The sequence below is a fragment of the Lithobates pipiens genome, unplaced genomic scaffold (genome assembly GCF_037356315.1).
Source record: "Lithobates pipiens isolate NorthernLeopardFrog02 unplaced genomic scaffold, aLitPip1_a1.2 Scaffold_18, whole genome shotgun sequence".
Taxonomy (NCBI): Eukaryota; Metazoa; Chordata; class Amphibia; order Anura; family Ranidae; genus Lithobates; species Lithobates pipiens.
This window is the reverse complement of record NW_027507758.1, coordinates 554,691,378-554,717,367: the sequence shown is the minus strand read 5'-3', so window position 1 is coordinate 554,717,367 and position 25,990 is coordinate 554,691,378. Positions and strand designations below refer to the sequence as shown.

Here is a 25,990-nt window from a genome sequence, read left to right as displayed (position 1 = left end):
AGCAACTGCTCCTGCCAAATGATGACCAGCAGCCAAGGGTGTAATGTTGTTCACAAGAGAAAGAGGGTCTTAAGTGCTAATCTCAAAAGTGCTGAAATGCACAAAGATAATGTGATGCACATTACACCCTTGGCTGTTGGTCATCAATTTGTCAGAAACAGTTGCTCCTATGCTAAGGGGTCCTTGTAGCTGAAGCAATTGCTGCCATTTTTCCACAGTCCTCCTCTTTCCATCTTGGGGTCCACCTTTGCTGCACTGTTTGATCTGTGTGACAATTTAAATCCATTTGCATGTGCCTATAAATGACTGCTACAGCAGTTTAAAAACAGTAGGGTAACTATAGGTACATTATTGTCCCTGTCATCAGGATCATGAACTTTATGTAAAGCCACCCTGTATTAGAAGATTAGGTATAGTTCAATTTCTAGCAACCTGTGAGTTAAAACTCTGCTGCCTCTGAGATATTTAGTACATCTGTCACCTACCGTGGATCCTCCTGTCGGCTTGCATGACCTGTAATGATGTGGGAGCCAGAGGAAACACAAGCGGAGCAGATATTCCATGAGCGGAGCAGTTTTCACATACTCAGAAGTGTTGACACATAGGTCATCAGGAAGGTAAGTATACATGCTCCTAGCTAGTAGTAGCCTATCACATTCAACTGTAATTGTTCTGTAATGTTAAAAGTACATTTGTAGCTTCTCCAACCGACCTCTCCATCGTTATGAATTTACATAGGCCAAGGAAAGAGAACTGCCTATGTAAATAAGGCAGAGCCCTGTCTTGTCAGCAGGGAGTAATAGATTTTCTTTCCCCGCAAAGCAGGGAATAAAATACATTACTTCCCCTAGTAAAAGCACCTCCCACAGTACACCAAAACACTGGCTAGGCACACATTTAACCCTGTGATTGCCCCAAATGTTTAACCTCTTCCCAGCCAGTGACATTAGTATAGTGACAGTGCATATTTTTATCACTGATCACTGTATTAGTGTCACTGGTTTCCCAAAAAGGGTCAGTTAGTGTCTGAATGTCTGTTGCAGTGCTGCTATAAGTCGCTGATGTCCACCATTACTGGTAAAATAAATAAATACATGTTCCAGTATATATCCCATAGTTTTTAGACACCATAGCTTTTGTGCAAACCAATCAACATACGCTTAATGGGATTTTCTTTACCAAAAACATGTAGCAGAATATATATTGGCCTAAAGTTATCAAGGAATTAAATTTGTTTTAAATTTTTCTTATTGGATATGTTTTAAAGCAGAAAGTAAGAAATATATATATATATATATATTTTTTTTTTTTTCTTTAATTGGTGGTCTTTTTTTGTTTATAGCGCAAATAATAATAAAAAAATGGAGCGGTGATCAAATAATACCAAAAAAAAGCTCTATTTAAAAGAAAAAAGGACATCAATTTTATTTGGATGCAGTGTCGCACGACCAAGTAATTGTCAGTTAAAGTAATGCAGTGCCACATCGCAAAAAAATGGCCTGGTCATGAAGGGGGTAAATCTTCTGGAGGGCAAGTGGTTAAAGAGTGACTTTATACCAAGTGTGTGATCCTAATGACGGGTTCATTTCAAAGATGAATTATCCTTTGTGATAAATATAATCAATTGGCAGGTTGTTCCTCAATCCTGGGAAATACAGCTTGAAGTGCAGCTTAAATGTGCCAAGGAAAGAAAGAAAGAGGTTGTAGTGTTGTCAGTGTTTAACCCTTTAGATGTGCATATGTACCCCTTATTTATCTCAGCCTGCCAATGACAGGATAGCCTAGCCCAGCCTTTCTCAGCCTTTTCAATAGAGAGGAACCCTTGAAATAACTTTCTGGTCTGAGGGAACCCCTACTAAAAATTACTATAGCTGCAACTCATGATACATTAGTGTGATTGTCATTGGGAAGAATGTTCCTTACACTGGTGGTCATTAGGAAGAATTATCCCCTTACAGATAGCTAAAAAGATCATTGGTGTCAGTGGGAACTTATTTGAGAAGCAGACATTGCTCATTGCTCAAGGAACCCCTTACAACCTCTGGAGGAACCCTAGACTTCCATGGAAGCCTGGTTGAGAAACCCTGGCCTAGCCTGTACATCTAATGAGATGATGGACTAAATTTATTTCACTTTCCACGCTCTCAGAGTTTTGCATCTGCATTTGATTTTATCAGTATTCAAGTTCAGATCTGAAAGGTTAGAAGGAAAAAAACATAAAGATTCTATCTATACACTTGCTTCCTATGCCTGGATATACTACAGCAGCTAAACTACTAAAGCAAAGCCTATATAAGCTGATACTACACAGCTCCAGCACCTGTAACTCACCTCTGCATTTTACAAAGTCCTTGGACAGCATAGAAAGAGATAAGAGAAACATATAAATCAAATGTTATTTTTGTTACCGGTTTGCCTAATCCTCACATTATACTAAACTAAATGAGCTTTTCTCTACAATCGCACAGACATTCACCACAGCTGAACGTTTCCAAGAACTGAAAGAAAGCAAAGAATTCAATGTAAATGTCACTTCACACGCCGGGCAACCCAGCTCCTTTCAAACACAAGCGGACATGTTTAGTAAACCAATACGTGAAGTTACAGATAATTAATGATCACCTGCCATTGGTCTAAATTGATGATGTGATTGATTGTTATGGGTTATTATTGCAAAGACTACCTTCATAATAAGCATGGAGTGTTGTACATATGATGTAATCCCAGACATGTAAACCTATCCAAAACAAAGTCAGCGTGGCCATCTGTCATCTTCCTATGGCACAACTGCAATAAACATAATACAGTTGGCAGTGAGAGGACAGGGGAGGTGGATGCTTTACCTATTTATTTTCGCACTTGAAGCCCAATTGAAGCTTCATAAATGAGTAGTGTAATGCAGTCAGGCTGTATAAGGTGTAATCAATGTTGCATACCTCCTAACTTTCTGAAATGGGAATGAGGGACACCTAGTAGCAAAAGTATGTAGGCATAGGACACACCCCCTGCCACACCTACTTAAAGGCGAATTGAATAAATAAATGATTAGTTAAACCCACAGGTGCTTTTTACCACTACTATTACTTCATATTGGCTTTTGGTATTTACAAATGCAGCAATTTAGAAATTGGATGAAAAGTCTTAGCACTGGAAAACACTTTTTAAAAGATAAATAGTGCATTTTATATACAATATATAGATCAGACCAAAATGAGGGACACATGAGGAGGAATGAGGGACAGAGGGACATTTTTTCCAAATCAGGGACAGTCCCTCAAAATCAGGGAAAGTTGGGAGCTATGATGTTGGCATCTTTTTTTTTTATTATTATTTGCAACAGATAGGGTTTAAATACTCTGTGCTGGCAGCACATGTAAGAGTTGGACCGCTACCAACACACCCCTGTCCCAATCAACAGTGCTGATATCATTGAAAGCATTTTATTATAAGTGAACAAAAATACCTGTTGATCCTGCAAAAAATCCAGAAACCTCCTAACTACTTGTTATCTCTGCCTTTTCTGTAAACAACAGAACCTCCCCTTATGTTGTAATAATGAGGACGGGGGTGTTCTAGAGTCTCAACACATGTCTTGTCCTAGGTGGCTTCATCATACAATGAGCATTTGAGCATTACCACCCTAGGACTGACAGGATTACCAGATAAAATTACAAAAAAGAAAAAGAAAAAGAATGCAGCCACCACACCAAAGAATTGACACGCTACAATATTTTATATTTTTGTTCTTGCATTTAAGGGATTTTCACACAAAAAATCTGTTAGAAATATAACATACAATGAGACAGTGGTTATGTATACCCTTGGAATTCTGGACTATTAATGAGGGCCCTTCTACAAGACATTGGTTATGCATAACCTTGGAATCTGGGACTGTTGAGGAACACTTCTAAGAGACATTGGCTATGCATATTCTTGGAATTTAGGATTGTTGGAGGGCTCTCTAAACAGACTTTGGCTATGTATGTACTTGGAATCCAGGATTGCTTCCAGTGAGACATTGGCTATGTATATCTTGGACTGTTGAGAGGCCCTCCTAAAACACAGGGACTATGCATACCCTTGCAATCCTGGACTGTTGGATGGCCACTTATAAGACATTGGGGGAGATTTACTAAAACTGTTGCACTCAGAATCTGGTACAGCTGTGCATGGTAGCCAATAATCTTCTAACTTCAGCTTGTTCAATTAATCATGGGCAATAAAACCTGGAAGTTGATTGGTTTCTGTGCAGAGCTGCTCCAGATTTTGCACTCTCCAGTTTTTGTAAATAACCTCCATTAGCTACGTGTTCACCCATTTCCAAAATTGGCCTTGTTTACAGGTGCACTTTAAAGGCACATATCTGAGAAATAATTTGCATACAGACTATTGTCATACGTAAACTAGAGTTTTAACAATCACGAAAAGAAATTCAAAATGAATTTTAAAACAATGGGCCAACATCTGTTTTCCGGCCACACAAAAAGTCCTAAAACTCAACTTTCTTTGTTCCCCAATGTTTTAATTATTGCAGGATGTCTTATGGTTATATGAGATGTTTTTTCAAGCTTAGACCAAACACCGTGGATAAGCAATTATTTATGTCATAAATCTCATGGCCATATATAGAAAAAATGTAGACTCTGAGGTTTTGTGTCTAAAGTGAGCCAAGCAAGTGATTGGATTTGATTAAATTAGCTACTATGGAGAAGGCAACAAAATAGCTGCGAGTCTGACATTCTTTTGGAAATGCGTTTAGTTATAGATGAAAACAGTCTGAATGCTTTACAATTTGTTCAAGGCAGGCGATATGTAGATGTCACCTCCATCATTGCCCAAATATGAGCTTTATTCAGCCTTAGATCATATACAGATGCAACGCTGTGACAGAAGCACCAACAGTCAGAGTGTAAATGTAGTAAATGACAATGAGTGGGGGTCAAGACTGGCAGAGAGAGGGTGCCCGAGAGCCCATGGCACCCAATGAAGAAGATTAATTAAAGTGTGTGAAAATCTCTTATTTGTTACCTTTTTTGACTTTTAAATATACCATTGGAAATATTGTATCTATTTGATACGTACAAAAAAACAAAACAAAAAAAACTGATCCTGCCAGTTGATAGCTGCCTGTGCTCTCTGCCCTCTGCCCTGTTATCAGTTATGTACAAGAGACTGAGGGAGGTTCCTGTTCTGTTTCTCTTGTCCTGATACAGTACAGTAAATGAAAATGAAAAGGAAAGTAAGCTTGAAAATAAGAGTTTAGTGCAGCGCATACATCCCCATATGCATGTACTACACAGATGTGCATCAGAATACAACTGCCATATATTCCAGCCTGTCACTGATTTCGTACCCTCTGTGTGGCACCTGTGACTTCCCGGCAGAGAATTACTTCCAAATATAAGGTAAACCTGGAGTCCATGACGGGGGTCTAAATCTGGTGTTGTTGGTAAAACAGTGGGGACCCATCTTAGGTATCCCATCCTCTAGTTGGTACGGTTCAATTCATAGTGACTGGGTAGTAGTAAGATTGGTGGGTGTCTGAAGTCAGCTGGGTTAGTCTCCGGGGCGGTGTTTGGTGACTGGGGTCGTACCTTAGCTAACTGGTGCCACAGACACTATGAGATTGATTTACTAAAGACGAATGAACTGTGCAGTTGCAGTCTGCAAGAGTATTTGCTCCAGAGCTTAGTAAACGAGCGGACGCTCTGCTGACTTTCATCCTCCAATCATGTGCAAGCAAAAATGCTGTTTTTTTTATTTTCCTTGCACGTGATTAGGTATACTTTGAAAAGTGAAGCCTTACCTCAATTGCTAAGCTCTGTAGGAATTGCACTTTCAGAATGCAACTAGTTGCCTTTAGCAAATCAACACCGAAGTTTTAGTTATATGATAGCGTTAAGGACCTGCAACCATTGTGATCTGGATTGAAGAGTTGAAACAGTTTTATCTGCAAAGGGAGGGCCAACTCAACTTTGAAACCTATGGACTAAGACTAGGATGCCATTAAAAGAGAAGTAAAGGATTATTTCATTTAAAGTGGATGCAGCATCGGTCCAACGCTTCAACTGTGCCACTGCGCCTCTACACTGAGAACCAAGCAATCAAACATTGCAGATCGCTCAGTTTTCAGCTGTAAACTGTCAGTCACAGTTCTCTGCTCTTCTGCCTCCTCGCTCACTGGAGTACTGAGATGTGGAGGGGTGGGGTGAGGCCAACTCATGCTGTCAGCGGCTCGCTGAGAGCCTGAAACGGGTGTCAGTCATGATCCAGACTTTATTGTCGTGATGATCCGGTGCTTGGACTGAAATTTGTGACATCACCAGAGAGCCCGCTCTCTGCTGAAAACGGGTCACAGGAGTGCAAAATTAATTGCACTTATGTGATCCATAGGAGAAGCACAACCAAATGAGCTTTGGCTATTTTTTTCCTTTAAAGTTCATGTGTGTGTAAAGGCAGATGTCCCAATACTTTTGGCAATAAAGGGGAACATGATATCATTATTATTGTTTTTTGTTTTTTGCTATTATTTTTTCCACAAAAACAGTAGCTCAAAATAAAAATCTAGACTCATAAATGAGGCCTTAGCTGATAGAATAAAAACAGAAATGTTTGTATTCATTGTATATTTACATTGGTGATAGGTGGCCTTAATTGTTTTGGGTAGGTGTTAGAAAATGCTTATAGTGACTTTGTAAGGTATATCTTCATTTTGTTCATTGTCACTGTTACCTTGATAAAGAGGTTCCTCATGTGAAACATGTCTAGATCTGTGACTGAATAAAGGTCATGTTTGAGCAATGATTAAGTGCTGGTGACATCCATATGGTCTGAATTATGAGAAAATGTGCCATATGTTATCTACATAACCTTAGCATCCAAAAGTGAAAGCATAGCTAGACGTTATTTAAAGGTAATATATTGCATCTTACAAGTCCTTATATGTAGTGGCTGCATTTGTTTTCTTCTTTAGGCCCTTTCCCCCTTTATTTTCACATGGTGATCCTACCAGTAATCAATTTCCTGCCCTGGGATGACAACGCTCACTTATTGTACTGTGTCTATGAAGGAGGAGCGTTGTCATTCTAAGACAGTACTACAGAACATTGGGCATTTTTACAAGTTTTTAAAACAGGCATCACTTATAAGTAGAAACACTACAGCTAACAGGTCAATGCACCACCACGAAGACCAAATAACATAAGGGAAATCTGAAAGAAAATAAATGGGAGCTGCCATTGCTGACTTGTTTCTTAAAATCTCAAACTCTGAGGCTGCTTTATCCTCTAGTGCCTTGATGCCCAACCTGTGTCCTAAGGGCTGCATTTGTCCCTTTGGTAGATGATGTATGGCCCACCGACCTCAGCAGTCTATAGTGGAAAGCAGTGGCGGCTGGTGCTCCATTTTCTGGGGGGGGCTGCAAATCAACACCCTACCCCCCCCCCCCCCCGCCAGGTCCGCACTTACTCCATCCAGGTCACGGGTGGCTTCGGCTGCTTCCCCGGCTAATCCCGCCTTCTGTTCCTGATTGGCCAGGAGGAGAAGCAGGAAGAAAATAGTGAATGTTGATTCACTAATGTCACTAGTGGGGCCCAACCTTTTTGAAGCCAATTAGGGCCTCGGCTCTAATCATGTGCTTCAAAAAAAAAAGCTTGTAGAAATATATGTGTCCTGTGCCCCGCTTGGAGATTAGGGGCTGGCGTATAGATATTAGGGAGGCGGTGCCCCTTGTGGACCGGCCACTGCTGGTGGAAACATTTATATGCATTGATCTCTACTAGCTCCATGTAACTTGTTCCCAGTTTCATATTGTCTTCTGCAGCATATCCCCAGCCAAATATGTAGCATATCCCCATTCCTATAGTCCTCTCAAGCATTACATATATTATGTCAGGGGTTGCATTTCAGCCCTCCTTTAACTCATAAGTTGCAAACCCCTGCTTTAGTGACTCACTGACCAAGTATAACCATGTGCATATTATATGATCTGATAGTTGTATGCACCTGCTGGTTCCAGATCAGTGACACGGTAGAAAAGGAAGGATCAGGCTGACAGCCCTGGAACTTTGTACCTACAAAAAGATCCATCAGTGGCAGATTCCATATTTTGGTCCTTACAAGTTCTCTTAATATGGGTTCAGCTCTCCAGGTCCATGCCTCCATTGAGTAACAATACCAAACGCATTACCATGCTGGAAGTGCTACCTGTACCACTGATTAATTAAAGTGTAGCTAAAGCCATAACTTTATTTTCTTTACATGTTAGATGATGGAGTGGCAAGGTGGTAGAACTCTTGTAAAGGTTTTATTTTTGTCAGTGTCATTGTGACCATTGTCACTGGGACAGAAAGCATGGGGGGGGGGGGGGGGAATCCAAGGTAGAAATCTTCTAACACCTGCCATAGTGACATGTAGGAGAAATTCACTCTCAATTCCTGTTGTGCCAGCAGGAGAGGAAGTAAAAGGAAATCTTCCTAATGTCAGCATTGGGTATATCTATCTTGGTGATAGCAATCTAAGGCATTTTCCTCCATTTGGAGAAATTCTCTCCACTCCATAAAAAGGAAAACTCCCCCTGGCAAAAAAAAAAAACGAAAAACTTTTAGATGTTTTTAACCATTTCCTACTCTATCCAAATTTAAAAAAAAGTTTGGCTTTTGGTATACTTTAAATTCACTTCCATTGAGTTGCCGTTCCAAAGTATAGCTCATGTCAAGGTATAAAGTGGTCCAGCCACTGGTTTCATAGTTTCATAGTTAGTTAGGTTGAATAAAGACACCAGTCCATCCAGTTCAACCTGAGTGAGGTATCTACAATTGTCCCTATCCCTGTACATTGCACACTCATGTTGGTCCCTGCCCTCAAGGAGCCCACAATCCAAGGTCCCTATTCATGTACTAAGGCCAATTTTGGACAGAAGCCAATTAACCTACCTGCATGTCTTTGGATTGTGGGAGGAAACCAGAGTACCTGGTGGAAACCCACGCAGGCACAGGGAAAACATGCAAACTCCAGGCAGGTAGTGTTGTGGTTGGGATTTGAACCAGTGACCTTACTTCTTACTGCTAGGTGAGAGTGCTAACCACTACACCACTGTGCTGCCCACTGATGCTGGCCATTTTCTCGTCTTGCTGTGTTACCCTCTCTGCCCTCTCAGCCCCTCTATTGGGTTTTTAATGTGATGAAAAGCTACAGTAGCAGGGCTTAGAAGGTAAGGGGGTGAGGCCAAGCTTTACCAAAATTCAAAAAGTGCATACCATCCATTTTAGCTGATTATATTTCTGTTTCTACACATTTATTGGGCTTTTATTTTATTGCTATTGAAAAAAAGTTAAACTTAGTGAAAAGGTTCCAGAGTAGACAAATAGTCAAGGACAGTCATATCATATATATATATATATAAGTGTTACTAAACCCACAACAGTAAAATCAGTCTGTACATGCAGCAACGCATGCTTGTTATACTCACTGTGGAACCAAAGGGGTTATTCTGCTGCATTGTTTAAAAAGGCTATTTGGTCCTGTCTTCTCTGATATTCCCCTACTTTTACTGTCCCCAATCAATCTGCTGATAGGCCAGAGCCCTAGGAGGCACATGCTCATATGTATTGAGCATGATATATATGATACATGTGAGCATGTATCATATTATGTACATGCTCATACTCTGCACATGCTCATATGTATTGCTAGAGATTTTTTATTTATTTTTGCTGGGCGAGGGGTGCAAGTGCTTAGCACAGGGCCAATAAGCACTGTCCAGACAGAGGCTCAGGGGTCCTGTAGTCTTATAGGACAGTCAGGGGAGAATGAAAACTCCTCCTACAAGCTTTGACCAGACTTTGATAGAAGTCACAAGACTGTTATAAACTGCTGATGAGAACGGGTATTTAGCAGTTCATATTTACTAAAATAATTTCATGTATAGTGAATGTGGGGTCCTGGGTTTAGTAACACTTTAAGTACAATTCTTTGATTAGATTTTAATGCTGCATGAACAACATTCAGTGTTACTTGTTGACACTCACCAAAAGAGACAGCAACTGTGGGACCCCCCATGATTCCAGGGTCCCATCAGTCGGCGTCACCCGACCCATCATCAGCGTCAAGATAAAGATCCATACAAAACGCATCTTGTGTCTCATGCCACCAATCTGAAACAGAGGAGTAAAATTATAGTTTTTTTTTATGGAAAATCATTTTGGCTGCCATCAAGAAATAAAGTACATTTAAAGTAAAAAAACTTAGCTAGGGTAGGGATTAATGGTTTAAAACCCTTTTTGGTTTTTGGGTGTTTTTTTTTTATTATTCCACTGTGTGCCACGGGGAGATTTCACTTTACTTCTTGTCCCAGAAACACAACAGGAATAGAGGGGAACTTTCTCTACAGCAAGAGAAATCTGACAGTAGGACAAAGGTTCCCTTTGGAAGATTTCTATTCTTGTTCTAGTGATAACTAGAACATTTTGGATTTCCCATTTTCTGTCCTGTAACAGTGATCACCCAGACAAATACAGACAGGAAATCTTCCCAATGGGTTCACAGACAGCTATAAAAACCTGATAGGGGTTTTAGCACTTTCCCACCATATCCCAAAAATTTTTGGATTCAGCCTTTTTTTCAGGCTTTTGAAAACCAGCCTATTTTCCTATCAGCTAGCTAGAAATGGTAAATTTGAAATAGCCATATGCAATATTTGATATTTAAATAAATAAAACATGAAAAAAATATATTTTTATACACTTTTTTATTACCAAGAAAATGAATAAGTAAAGAAAAAAATGTGAAAAGCCATTTACGTCACACATTGAGAGGTTTCTGCACCTCACACAGCCAATCTATAAGATGTCAGGATGTCCCGAGGCCAAACAGACCTCATGTAAACGAAGGATCAGAGCAGTTTATATAGCATCTCTCCGGAGTGTGACTTAAATCTCTATAGGCTGATCTATGATGTCCGATGACAGCTCATTATACAACGCCTGACTTTTCTTTCCACTGAAAGCAGGATCGCAGCACAGGAAAAATGTATTGATTCAAGCAAACAGTGCACCTTATCAGTATATATATATATATATAAGTTACATATGCTGATATATTTTTTCCATGCGCACTGCCTTTCACTTGGTGCCTATGGCTCTACTGCAAGTAGAGTTATGAAGCCTGCCCCTTCTCTATTGTTCACCCTAAGGAGCAATTTCCTAATTGTTAGTGGGGTCAAATAGACAGTCATTGTGATGAGAAAATTTAAAGAAGCAGTATCAAAAATTTTTCTTGAGCAAATAAAGTTTCTATTTACATTTATTCCAAAAAATGTGTATAGTGTATGGCCAGCTCTCCCACTGATACCCCTATTGACGGTTACTCAAAAATGCACAACAAGAGGAATTTTATCATTGTCTGTAGGGCCCCGTTCAGACCTATCTGCATCTTTTGGTATCACATAATGCATTTTTGGCCTCAAGACTTTAATGGGAGTGTATGGAAAACACATTAATACTGGACAGCAAAAAACAAAACACCTAAAAGGTGTGAAAATGTGACCGTAGCCCTAAATCTCTGTGTGCTTACATACATATATATGTACAGTACTGTGTAAAAGTTTTAGGCAGGTGTGAAAAAATGCTGTAAGGTAAGAATGCATTCAAATATATATATATATATATATATATATATATATATATATATATATATATATATATATATATATATTGCTATGGACAATCTCCAAATTCCAGGCATTCCAGGCAGAAAAAACAGTATTTATAATATAAAAGTGCATGCAGGGCACTGCACAGACAACTAGAGACAAAGGGGGTGTGTAATTTTTTTATACTGTAAGATTACAGTACTGTGTGTGTTTTGTGTATTTTAACTTTTTTTAATTTGGCGCCGATCTCCGCTCCCGTGCGCCGTAACGCCGTAACGTCGCAGGGAACGGAGCTCGGCGGCACTCGGGCACTGTGTGAATCGAGCGGAGGACAGCTCGATCACACAGCGTGGAGGACATCGCTGGATCCAGGGGACAAGGTAAGTAACCTCTCCCTGCATTCAGCGATGTGATCCCGAGACTCGGGATTACCGCCAGGGAGGTTAAGTACACAATGGGGTTTATTTACTAAAGCTGGAAAGTGCAAAATCAGGCTCACTTCTGCATAGAAACCCAATGAGCTTCCAGATTTTATTACCAAAGCTTAATTTAACAAGCTGGGGTTAGAAGCTCATTGGTTTCTATGTAGCAGTGAGCCCGATTTTGCACTTTCCAGCTTTACTACATAAACCCCATTGTGTACTTAAAAGTGGGGTATGCCTGTACTGACAAATACAGGCAGATACTTATCTATCATGTGATACAACAAGGGAGACGTGTGATTGGCACCAAATTTATTCTGCAGCAGGACAACAACCCCAAACATATAGCCAATGTCATTAAGAACCATCTTCCATGTAAAGAAGAACAAGGAGTCCTGGAAGTGATGGTTTGGCCCCCACAGAGCCCTGATCTCTACATCATGAAGTCTATCTGGGATTACATGAAGAGACAGAAGGATTTGAGTCACCCTACATCCACAGAAGATCTGTGGTTAGTTCTCTAAGATATTTGGAACAACCTACCTGCCGAGTTCCTTCAAAAACTGTGTGCGAGTGTACCTAGAAGAATTAACCCCTTCCCAACCAGCTGCCGCAGTTGTATTGTGGCAGGTTGGCTCCCCTGGGCAAAACGGCATTACCTTACGTCACTTCACCTTTTGGCTACTAGGGGGCGTGCGCCTGCGGCTCGCAGCCAGAGCCGATGTGAGTACCCAGCGGGCCCACTGACCGCCGGGCACCCGTGTTCGCTTGTGACAGAGCGAAAACCAGAATCTGTGTGTGTAAACACACAGATCCTGGTTCTCTCAGCGGAGAGGAGACAGATCGTTTGTTCATACTATATATGGACACCCGATCTCTGTCTCCTCCTAGTCAGTCCCACTCCCCCCACAGTTAGAACAAACCTAGGGAACACAATTAACTGAATTAATTAAATTAGTCTGTGTACTACCAATCTCCTGTCCTCCAAAAGCATGATCCATATCAACAGCAATAGGTGTCTCACACTCCACCTCCATGCTTCAACACAGTCCTACCCCATACTGTGCAGCTGATATTGACTCTTTGTTTTTAAGAAAGGCCAAAGTTGGTTTTCTGGATAATATTGGATGTTTCCCCTTTCATAACTTATTACCATTTGAAATTATTTTCAATATTTTCTTCTTTTTTTATGGAATATACAACAGTGACAGCACTCAGTATAATATTGTCGTAGACCTACTTAATTAATTTTGATTACAATAACTACATTACATTTCACCATTGAAATATCTTTGAATGTTGAAGCATCCCTGACTGCTAACCTATCTAACCTATGTAACCTACCTCTCATAAGTCATCCAGTCAATGATGGAGTGACCTGTAGAAACAGGTATTTTCACAGCACTTTTCAAAGATCCTGTTAACCTCCCTGGTGGTATGATTCAGTCTGGAATAAGGTGATGAAAGCGGTACAATTATTTTGCATGGAAATCTGGCTTTTTATTTTTTAGTCCTGTAATTCTTAGGAATAACGCTCTTAAATCTGTTCAAACCAGAGTCTAGCAGACATCCCGGGTATGATAAAGTTTATAATATAATAAAGAATAATAAAAAATATTCAATAATGTAATCAAATCCTAAAACACTGAAAAAGGGACAAGTTTTGGTTGCTATGGACAATTTCCAAATTCCAGGCAGAAAAAACTGTATTTATAATATAAAAGTGCATGCAGGGCATTGCACAGACCACTAGGGACAAAGGGGGGGTGTATTTTTTAATACAGCACTGCAATCTGTAAGATTACAGTGCTGTGTGTGTTTTGTGTACTTTAACTTTTTTGAATTTGCCGCCGTTCTCCGCTCCCGTGCGCCGTAACGCTGCAGGGAACGGAGCTCGGCAGCATTCGGCACTGTGAATCGAGCGGAGGACAGCTTGATCACACAGCGCGGCGGACATCGCTGGATCCAGGGGACAAGGTGAGTAACGATCCCTGTGTCCTCCCCTGCATCGAGCGATGCGATCCCGAGTCTGGCTCAGGGTTACCGCTCCTGTAATTAAAATCCCAACCCGAGCCAGACTCGGGATTACCGCTAGGGGGGTTAATAGCGACAGGATTACAAGTGTGACAATTTAAAGTAGTTTTAAGCACATTCAGCAACTGATTTAATCGCTTGCTGAGCATTTGGCTACTTTGTCTTTAATCATTGTCTATATTCCAGCTTGTTTATTATATTAGTATATCTGTATTTCCACCAGGCAACCTCATAAACCAATACATCAAAATATAATCAAATCGGAATCATCTCAGTGCTGTCGATTAACCTCCCTGGCGGTATGATTATTTCAGATTTTTGGTGCTGAAAGTGGTACCATTATTTTGCATGGAAATTTGGCGTTTTATATTGTAGGCTTGTAATTCTTATGCCGCGTACACACGAGCGGACTGTATGGCGTACTTATTCCGTCGAAACACATTTCAGCGGACAATCTGCTCGTGTGTGGGCTTCAGCGGACTTTTTCAGCGTGCAGTCTGGCGTACTAAGTATTTCGTTTTTTTTCGAAATTCTGTCCGTCGTACTTTGGTTTCAGCGGACAGTACGGTCGTCAGCATGCTAGTTCGACGGACTAAGAATGGCGCATGCCCAGAAAGGATTTACACGGCGGAAGGGTGCTTTGCTGTGTCTTGGACTTCCTATTTCTAGTCCCGTCGTACGTGCTGTACACGTCATCACGCAAGCTTTCGACGGACTGTTTGTGCATCCGTGTGTGGTCAAGTCCGTTCAGTGGAAAGTACGACGGACTGTCCGTCGGATTGTATGACGAACTAAGTATGCCATACAGTCCGCTCGTGTGTACGCGGCATTAGGAATAATTCATTTAAATCTGTCCAAACCAGAGCCTAGTAGACATCCCGGGTATGATGAAGTTTGAAAAATGAAATCATAAATTATAATATAATAAATAACTATAAATAATTATACCAAATAATATTATAATAATAATAAAAATTATTTAAAAATGTAATCAAATCAAAAACACTGAAATTTGCTCATGTGCAGAATTGTCACTGTCATTACTTTTCAGTGTTTGATGATGGATCTCCCCACAAATCGCTATCCCTCAATTCTGAGAGTGATTCTAATTTATTATCGCTGTTTTATAGTTGGTCTAAAACCACTTTTGATGTAAAGGGACAGTTTTGGTTGCTATGGACAATCTCCAGTTTCCAGGCAGAAAGAACAGTATATATAATATAAAACTACATGCAGGGCACTGGACAAACCACTAGGGACAAAAGGGATGTGAAATTATTCCATACAGCAATGTAATCCGTAAGATTACAGTGTACTGTATGTATTGTGTGTTTCACTTTTTGAATTTGGTGCCGTTCTCCGTCCCCGTGCGTCACAACGCTCGCAGGGAACAGAGCCCAGCTCAATGATAGATCGAGTGGAGGACGAGCCGCTCACACTGCGGGGAGACATCGCAGGATCCAGGAGACAAGGTAAGTAAGCTCTTCCTGGATCCTGCGATGCGATCCCGAGTCAGGCTCGGGGTTACCGCTTTTGACTTTGGGGTTTGGTGCTTTTGAGCTTTGGGGTGCACACCCTAATGCAATAGGCTGTGCACACCTATGAGGACAAGTCTTGTTCACCTCTTGCTCTAGCAGAAATTTACAAAAAATGTGCAACGTGCTTGTGGTGCCATTATTTCCTAATGACACCCCCATATGCAGGTAGCAGCCTCACAAAGAGCATGCAAAAATGGCCAATGCAGAATGCGCTTGGCTCAGTGCCAAAATTTGGAACACAAGTTTCTTTAGTGCTATAAAAACATGCCAAAAAATTAGCTAAAAACACATCGCAATGCTCAAGGTGAATTGGGTCTTATTAATAATATTAAAATTACAGTATATAAAACAGTGTTTCTCAAACTTTTTTTGTCTTGCGGCGCACCAAAAAGATCTAAAAAATTTCGCAGCACACCTGAATAGATTTAACAATTTTTGTGGTGAAGAACTTATTTATTTTTAGATATATTACATTTTAAAATGAATGTGAAGGACGTGCCTGCTTTCGAGAGTAAATCAGATTGAAGCGAGGCTTCAAAGTCGTCAAATGGAACAAACAAATGGAAATCTCACACAAGTCTTGTGTTACAAAAAGAAGCAATGAATGACGTTTTTATATATTTTACTTTTTTAACTTTTGCAGCATTGATTTACAATGTAATTTTTTCGATACATTCAAGGTTTCAAAATGCTAGCAATTTTAATTATTTTTAAAAACTCCCACGGCACACCTGCAAATCTCACACGGTGCACAGTTTGAGAATCACTTATATAGAACAATGAAGAATGACAGCAGAAAAAAAGTGGTTCATTGAATCTGCTCCTTTTTTAACCGCTTGCCGACCAGCCGCCATCATTTTAGTGCGGCAGGTCAGCACGATCCTGCGAGCCATTGTAGCTATACGTCGGCTCTCGAGATCGGAATAGCAGGCGGGCTGCGCGCCCGCTGCACAGCGTGGGGGCCAATGCTCGTGGCCAACGGTCGCGATGACCGCCAGCCATGAGTGATCGCGGGCATGAGAGGCAGAACAGGGTTGAGTGTATGTAAACACACACTCATCCCTGTTCTGTTCTGAGAGGCATGACAGATCATGACTTCCTATTAACTAGGAACAACGATCCGTAACTTTCTCTAGGTCAGTCCCCTCCCCCTTCAGTTAGAAACACAAAAAGGGAACACAGTTAACCCCTTGATCGGCCCCTAATGTTAACCCCTTCCCTGCTCAGTGACATTTTTACAGTAATCAGTGCATTTTTATAGCACTGATCGCTGTATTAATGCCAATGATGTGTCAAAAGTGTCCGATGTGTCCACCATAATGTCGCAGTCCCGATAAAAATTGCAGATCGCCACCATTACTAGTAAAAAGCAAATTAATAATAAAAATGGCATAAAACTATCCCCTATTTTGTAGACACTATAACTTTTGCACAAACCAATCAATATATGCTTTACCAAAAATATGTAGAAGAATATATATATCGGCCCAAAGTGAAGAAAAAAAATGTTTTTATATATTTTTGGGGGATATTTATTATAGCAAAAAGTCTAAAATATTGTGTTGTTTTTTTTTTCAAAATTGACGTTTTTGTTTTGTTTATAGCGCAAAAAATAAAAAAACGCAGAGGCGATCAAATACCACCAAAAGAAAGCTCTATTTGTGGGAAAAAAAGGATGTTAATGTTAATTTTAATTTTGTTTGGGTACGACCAAGCAGTCGTCAGTTAAAGCGACGCAGCAGCCAAATCTTCGGGGCTGAAGTGGTCAATATAATTTCTTTCTTTTTGTTAACCTTTTGTCTGAGTATAAACTTATTAAAGCCACATTGTACTGTTTTCTTATATGCAGAGCTGTCACTAAACAACAAAGTCTACTAATCAGGATTCTCCTAGGAGAGATGTGTGCATTTTACATACAGGGTCTTCTCAGAAGCAGCCCTCATGATTCCAGATATGACAACATTGAAAGAACACATTAAATATACAATCAGATTCTGCACATTGCTCTGTGCCCTCCTATGATCCGCTCATAATCATTGGTCAACATTTGCCTGAATGACCCCCTATGACTGGGGTATCCAACCCTTTCACCTGCCTTGGGCACATTGGAAGAACTAGAATTGTTTTCGGCCACATATAAATCCACTCACAATAAGGATAACCGATGAGCAGAAAAAGTTGGGCAGATCAGAAGTTATAGATAATGTCTGAGTATAAATCTAAATAATAAAATGTAATTTTATTGTAATATTTTTTATTAGAAAAGTAAAAGAGGGCTACATAAAACTAGTGTAAAATTTTACACTGTTTTTGATAAACCAATGCTTCAAAATCTGGTTTGATGGATGTAGCAGCAATTCTCAATGGATTTTCAAGGTGCTCATGGGATATTTTGGTTCTAATTTTGCCCTTCGTGTGCTTTATCCTTGAAAATAGTTGCTCACAAATATATGCCAAAAACTGATGGCATGAATAAGGTATGATTGTGAAGAGTGGGAAAATAAACTGTATAAAGGTCCAGTAAAGACACCCTGCCAAATTTGTCTTCAGTCACGTGTGTTCGCTAAGTATAAATGCATTTTTACAAAAAAAAGGAAAAAAAAAAAAAAGAAATTGTGATTTTGTGTGGGCCGCATTCATAGCTGTCTTGGACACCCCTGCCCTATGACATCCAGGATGATACATTGGCAGATTCTTAGCACAGCACTTTGCATACAATGAAGTCCCATTTCTCAGCAAAAACAGTGATAGATATTTCCCGGCTTCTCAGCCATTTTATTAGATGCACGTTTTATTTTTAAACCTCATTACCGTACTTTGATTTAATGTATGCTTCTGTAGTTATAATTATCTCTGATCCTGTATTCTGCATGCTCTGACATACATCGGTACATACATTAACAAAGCATGACCTGTAGTACCAACAAGTGCGTCATTACCTAGGGTGTCTTGTGTCTTCCTCTCACCCCAGGCAACTTTTGAAACAGAAACTGCTATAAGAAAATAATACTGAAGAGTCATAAAAAAATGGAAAGAAAGGCAAAGACGAACTTTAACTGTAAAAAAATGAATAAACTGCTAGCAAGAATGCTTTGAAGCATATTTTGTTTCATCTTCAATAGAACCTTCTTATCTTCCTCCTCACAAAACTCTGTATGATGCATGACTTAAAGTAGAATTTCCATGTCTTGATGTCAGGATACATTACAGGGAAACCAGTTTCAAAAAGTGAAGTTTTGCTATATGGGAAATTCAGACCGAAAATTTGGAAAGCATTTCTTGGTATGTGAAGGTGGCTGGGCTCCCCTGTACCTATAGTTTCATATACTGTACAGCCTAATTATCTGCAGTGTGAGATCTAAGGCACTGCTACCTCTAACTGCTAGTCTTGGGAGATTTACTGTGAGATTTGATGATGCTTTTACTGTTCTACTATTGCTACTGTTTTCTCTAGGTTCTATCAAGCCTTGCCTTCTATCAAGGTGGCTGCCCCCCCCCCCCCCCCCCCCAAAGACACAATGCAGAGGCATGGTAAGTCAGCAATTGTGCGGGAGTGTAATCCCAATCATGATGACCAAAGATGCCAACCCAAAGGAAGACCGGGTGAACATGTCAGAAACAGTCAAGAAGTACATGGCTGGGGGGGAGTACATATCTCCCCTTAAATATAATAAAATGTGAAGCATGTTTTATACCAGCCTGATTGCACAATATAGAGAAATAATTCCTTTCCACCACTAGATGTCCTCAGTTTTTCAGTTTGAATTGCGTCCAGTCATTCAACCAAGAAGACTGAGAACATTCTGTGAGTGCACTAAAGGGGGGCCACCGCGGCATTCTGCGCTCACGGTGTAATAATGCAGAGAGCACTGCTGGCATGATCAGCACCACTCTCTGCATAATTGAAGACCATCAACTACTGAGAGTATCTAAAGAGGAAGAGCACCCTGCATGTCACATGATCGGCCTGAAGATGTGCAAAAGGAAAGTATCAAGAGAAAACAGCAAGGAATACAGCAGGACTTTTTCTAAATTTAGATCTGCTTTACCTAATTTGTAGTAGGTCTGCACAGACATCTCAAGCATTCATTGTGCAAAGCTGAAAATGTGAACTTTGTTTGTTGCCACAGTTCCTATAGACTTGTTACTATCCTCAACTGGTACCATCAAGATATGGCAGTAAAAGAGAGAATACAACTTTCTTGCTGCCCAGTATATCAATGTATAATGCAGAAAAATGTATATACTATGGTATATGTAAATCTAAGAATGTGTTTCACCACTTTGTCCTTTAACATTGTTGCCTGTATAACGATTTAGCTCAATCAGTAAAGTGCAGAAACCTTTAGCAAGCGACCAATCAGACTTCATCTTCCATTGTGACAACTGTAGTTTTGCTGCTTTGTATTATTGCACTTTTGGCATGCATGGTAGTACATGATCAGATACCAATAATTTATAAAGGCATCCTATCATACAACTAGAGGGGCAGGCAGCAGATACAGGGTTATGTTTGTTTTTCCGTGCATTAAATTGAGCTGTGTTAGTGCAACGATGCGTGTACAGAAAACCTTAACATTGAACATTTCTTATTTGCTCCCCTTTGGTATGTCTAAAGTCCAATTGTTTGATTCATGTACAATGCAGGATTATTAGCCCATGTGTAAACAAGGGTTAGTACCCTTTTTAGTGAGGTCCCCCTATGGGAAGCAGGTGTGTTAAATTTGGTGTTATCGCTCTTATTCTCTCATACTGGTCACTGGAAGTTCAACATGGAACCTCGTGGCAAAGAGCTCTCTGAGGATCTCAAAAAAAGAATTGTTGCTCTACATAAAGATGGCCTAGGCTATAAGAAGATTGACAAGACCCTGAAACTTAGCTGCAGCATAGTGGCCAACACCATACAGTGGTTTAACGGGACAGGTTCCACTCAGAACAGGCCTCGCCATGGTCAACCAAAGAAGTTGAGTGCACATGCTCAGCATCATATCCAGAGATTGTCTTTGGAAAATAGATGTAGAAGTTGTTCAGCCCTATATATTCTGAATCAGGAAGAGCCTGGGGCAGAGGGTGGTGGGAAAATTCTACCACCGGTATACTGAAATGTAAGCCTGGAGCCTCAGGAAGTGAACAAGCTCAACTGGATAACTCATCTATGGGGAGAATCTACACTGAGTATAATGGAAGTGTTTGGTGATTTTCCTAAATTTGTGTCGGACATGCACTGTGCAGAATATGCATGTTGGTTTTGGACATGTGGAGATGAAAAGAACTTTTGATTATTTATCTGTCACAGTACATTTTTTTAAAGTGATACTAAACACACAGTTTAATTTACATTGGCCCTTCTATTACTGTATGCGAATGATGACACTGTAATTATTTTATTTAAAAAAAAAAATCCAAGTGCCTTTTTTCCTAATCAATATCCAGCTGTCACATGACCCAGCTCTTTCCCAGCCTGTCTGCAGGGAAACAGTGGCAGGAGGAGCTTCTAGTCCTCTACTGCTGGTCACATGTTCATAATAAGAAAAGCCTTTGAGATACAGAGTAAAAATAAATAAATAATATCAATAAACAGTTATCATACATATATATATTTGAAATCAAATCTTTATTATCTTTGGCAATAAGATGGTGTGGGTGGATTTCTGCACGTCACAGGCTGTGTCATGCCCCTCCAGCCTGTGTCTTAGAATTACAGGGAGGTAAAGCCGCTATCAGTCAAGATGTAATATCCCACCCATTATATTTAGCTGGTTAGTGGGCATGCAGGAGGAATAGGCTGTCATTTACCATTGTGTATATGCCCACATGTGTGACACTATAGAAACATGGGCTGCTCAGATTTGATAGGGAGGTAATGCTCAGCATAGAAACTCACTGAGCATGTGCACTAACTGCCAACACTTTCCTTGCAAAATCCCCAACTGCAGTGGGGACATGGACAGAATAGGGAGATAGCGAACAGCAGGGTCAACCATTTTTTTTGCAGAAAAATTAATTCTATAGTGACTAAGGGAGTATCAACAGCATGTAATACAGAATTTATTGATCGTTTTTTTTTTAAATGTGGAATTAGTGACACTTTAAATGGCTGAACGTGTGGACAGTTATTTTTGGAGATGGGTCTCAGGCCAGGAGACTGTTTGAGGGACAGGTGTCTGCGTCCTCTTTCTCATTCCTAGAAGGAAGACCCTGCCCAACATGGTCGTTGCTGGCGGTGAATCAAGGGCCTTCCTACACATGCATTATATGTGATGACACAGAGGGACCACCCACAACCCAGACTGTCAGAGGGAGAGGAGGAGAGTGGTGGAGCCAGCCAGAGTGGGGGTAAAGGTAAATGATGCAATCTCGTAGGTTACCCAAGTCCTAAAATTCTTTCAATCCCTGGAGTGGAGGGAGCTCAATTGACAGGGTATATTTTGTCTAATTCCTGGATTTGGTCTTGAATATACCATTTTGTAATATCTGTTCAATAAAAGCAAAAATGAAGTCCTCGACTTCGGAGAATGTCCTACTGGTTGAGTCCATGAAAAAGCCGTTGTCATAATTGTACAGGGACATTTTCCCCGTCTCTCCCCCCCTTGGTAACCAGGTGCAGGGAACAATGGGTTGAGGAGGTCCCAGACTCGGGAGGAGAAGACTGGGATGATATGTGGCGTTTCCTTTTCACCCAATTCGTATCAGCAACGGACCGATTAATTCACTTCAAGTTCCTGTGTAGGATAGATTATACTCCAGCAAAGTTATCTAAAATTCACCGAGGGACCTCACCGGAATGTTGGCTCTGCACACATTCACCGGTCAATTTTGGTCATACCTATTGGCATTGCCCAGTGGCTCAGAAGTTCTGGTCTGCAATTGTGTGCTGTATCATAAAGATCACCTCTGTGCCTGTAAATTTATATAACCAGCGCTGTCTCAACAAGAAACTAATATGCAATCTTACATACATTTGCACTGTATTGCGTTATTTGCACATTTGCTTGCACTGTATTGTGTTATTTATGACTATTAAATAGACACAAGTAGTTTCATTATAGATAGCGCCACATAAAATCCCCCCCCCCCCCCTTATATTTTTTGTTTGAGTGTAGAGAGCACTTTGTTATGTGAGCAGCTTTCTAAGAAAAATATTCTTTATTTGGTCCCGTCTGGCTAGGTTGTGCGCAACAGTATTTATTTACTTTTACAAAATTATATTACGCATTCAAAATATACAGTATCTCACAAAAGTGAGTACACCCCTCACATTTATGTAAGTATTTTATCATATCTTTTCATGTGACAACACTGAAGAAATGACACTTTGCTACAATGTAAAGTAGTGAGTGTACAGCTTGTATAACAGTGTAAATTTGCTGTCCCCTCAAAATAACTCAACACACAGCCATTAATGTCTAAATCGATGGCAACAAAAGTGAGTACACCCCTAAGTGAAAATGTCCAAATTGGGCCCAATTAGCCATTTTCCCTCCCTGGTGTCATGTGACTCATTAGTGTTACAAGGTCTCAGGTGTAAATACGAAGCTGGTGTGTTAAATTTGGTGTTATCGCTCTTATTCTCTCATACTGGTCACTGGAAGTTCAACATGGCACCTCATGGCAAAGAACTCTGAGGATCTGAAAAAAAGAATTGTTGCTCTACATAAAGATGGCCTAGGCTATAAGAAGATTGACAAGACCCTGAAACTAAGCTGCAGCATAGTGGCCAAGACCATACAGTGGTTTAACGGGACAGGTTCCACTCAGAACAGGCCTCTCCATGGTCAACCAAAGAAGTTGAGTGCACATGCTCAGCATCATATCCAGAGATTGTCTTTGGAAAATAGATGTATGAGTGCTGCCAGCATTGCAGCAGAGGTTGTAGGGGTGGGGCATCAGCCTGTCAGTGCTCAGACCATACGCCGCACAATGCATCAAACTGGTCTGCATGGCCTAAAAGGAAGCCTCTAAAGATGATGCACAAGAAAGCCCTCAAACATTTTGCTGAAGACAAGCAGACCAAGAATATGGATTACTGGAACCATGTCCTGTGGTCTGATGAGACCAAGATAAACTTATTTGGTTCAGATGGTGTCAAGCGTGTGTGGCGGCGACCAGGTGAGGAGTACAAAGACAAGTGTGTTTTGCCTACAGTCAAGCATGGTGGTGGGAGTGTCATGGTCTGGGGCTGCATGAGTGCTGCCAGCACTGGGGAGCTACAGTTCATTAAGGAACCACAAATGACAACATGTACTGTGACATACTGAAATAGAGCATGATCCCTTCCCGAAGGGCAGTATTCCAACATGATAATGACCCCAAACACACCACCAAATGGACCACTGCCTTGCTAAAGAAGCTGAGGGTAAAGGTGATGGACTGGCCAAGCATGTTTCCAGACCTAAACCCTATTGAGTATCTGTGGGGCATTCTCAAATGGAAGGTGGAGGAGCGCAGGGTCTCTAACATCTAACATGACGTGATGTCGTCATGGAGGAGTGGAAGAGGACTCCAGTGGCAACCTGTGAAACTCGGTGAACTTCATGCTCAAGAGGGTTAAGGCAGTGCTGTAAAATAATGGTGGCCACGCAAACAATGCCCCCCCCCCCCCCCCCCCACAATGGTAGAACACCAGGGTCCAGTTACAAGTGCAACATTTGTGACCCTGGTAGTTCCACCACTGTGTTCCACCTGCATTTAGGTACTGCCATACATGTTATAGATTTTATCAAATAAAATAAAAAATTCCAAAGTGCCAAATAAATTTAACTATTGGTATGAATAAGTGATACCATATAAATTAACAGCTGCAGTGAATAAGACCTTGCAAGTGCAAAATTATACTAATAATAAAAATAAATAAATATACCGCGCTAAGTGCCACAAATGTTAAATAAATATCCCATTTGAAAACTGATGTGACTTTGAAAAATCACTAAAGCATTTGACTGACATGTCAAATCGCAATCCAAATCACGCCAACCTAAACCTAGGCTAAAACATGGGAAAATATGCATATGTTTTCAGGATGGACTGCATATGTTTTTATTATTTTGATTTGACATATACTTTAATGATTAATCTACTGGTTTCCTCTCCAAGGTTAAATACTTGTGAGAAGATTAGGTAGGCAAATAGTTGTAAACAAAACAAGACATTTAGATAAACAGAAAAGGTCTAGAGGTGCGTATTGTCTGGAAACAAGAAAACAGCCACATGTGTATTCATGACTTAATTAGCTTTGTGGTTTTAACCTTATTAGTATTGCCAGCTTCTTCCATGGAACTTCTCTGTTACATAATACTATGCGGAGGTGGTACTGTGCTGTTTAATATGTGCTGTGCCATGTGTGCAGCCATGAGCAGCTGCGTACCCTTCTTCAGGTGCGGGGGCTCGGAGGGCATAAACCACGGCTCAACTGCTGGATTTTACCACCCCTTGGCCGTCTATGTGAATGAGTTCTAAAGCTAATAGGGAAGAGTAGAGACATTGTATGAATGTTATCCATGCATTGATGTAACCTTGGTTGTGTAGAATGTCATTTTCTGTTATGTTTGAGTGGGGGCAGGGAAACAGAGGGGCCCATGATCTTCTATTGCCCAAGGGCCCCATGAGTTGTCAGTCCGCCCCTAGGTAGAACCCAGACACTGAAACTCTACTTCTTGCTGCTTGGTCCGCCAAACACTCTTTATGTCTTCTAGTGGTCCAGCACCCTTTCAGAGCTAAGTTTAAAAAAAATGCTGTGTGGCTACCTAAGGCCGGCCATACACGGTTTGAATCTCAGCTGGTTCAGCAGGAACCTGGCTGATATTCGATTCATTAGGGGGCAGGATGAATGTACCAAGTTGATCAACCGATCAACTTGGGTACAACCAGTCTGCCAGATTTTCTTGTTACTATCGCAAGCGGCTGTTTTTTCCCCACCAGGAGAAGACAATTGCTCAGCAGGAAGGATTCCCCTGTCAGCACTGTCTGTGTTGATGGTGGAATCATGCAAATTCCTTTCCTGCAACCTGTGGTTGCAGCAAAGAAATTTGCACCATGGCCTGCTTTAGGCATTAACACAGACATCTCTAAAGATTGCAGCATTGTTTGTCATATAATTATCTCTCAGCCCTTGGTCACAAACAGTCGGCCATTTCGACAACAAAATCCGTCGGATTTTGTCCGACGGATTTTGTCCGAAACTGGTGTTGCATACACACTGTCGGACAAAGTTGTAAGAAAATCTGATCGGTCGGAACGTGATGACGTTATTTAGTTACGACGGGACTACGTTCAGGCTAGTAGCCAATAGCTTTGAAAAGACTCAAGATACACTATAGATGGCCTCCCCTCTAGTATATCATCACAGC

General features: G+C 40.7%; 1 protein-coding gene across 2 annotated transcripts in view; it reads right to left on the bottom strand.

Moving 5' to 3' along the window:
* LOC143988958 (adhesion G protein-coupled receptor F5-like) overlaps nt 1-25,990 on the bottom strand; it is a 285,381-nt gene that overhangs the window by 97,489 nt on the left and 161,902 nt on the right. For both annotated transcript variants that reach the window (XM_077488916.1, XM_077488915.1), the window contains exon 2: nt 10,029-10,154. In XM_077488916.1, the coding sequence (XP_077345042.1) occupies nt 10,029-10,145 (117 nt within the window). In that variant the 5' untranslated portion in view covers nt 10,146-10,154. The remainder of the gene's footprint in view (nt 1-10,028; nt 10,155-25,990) is intronic.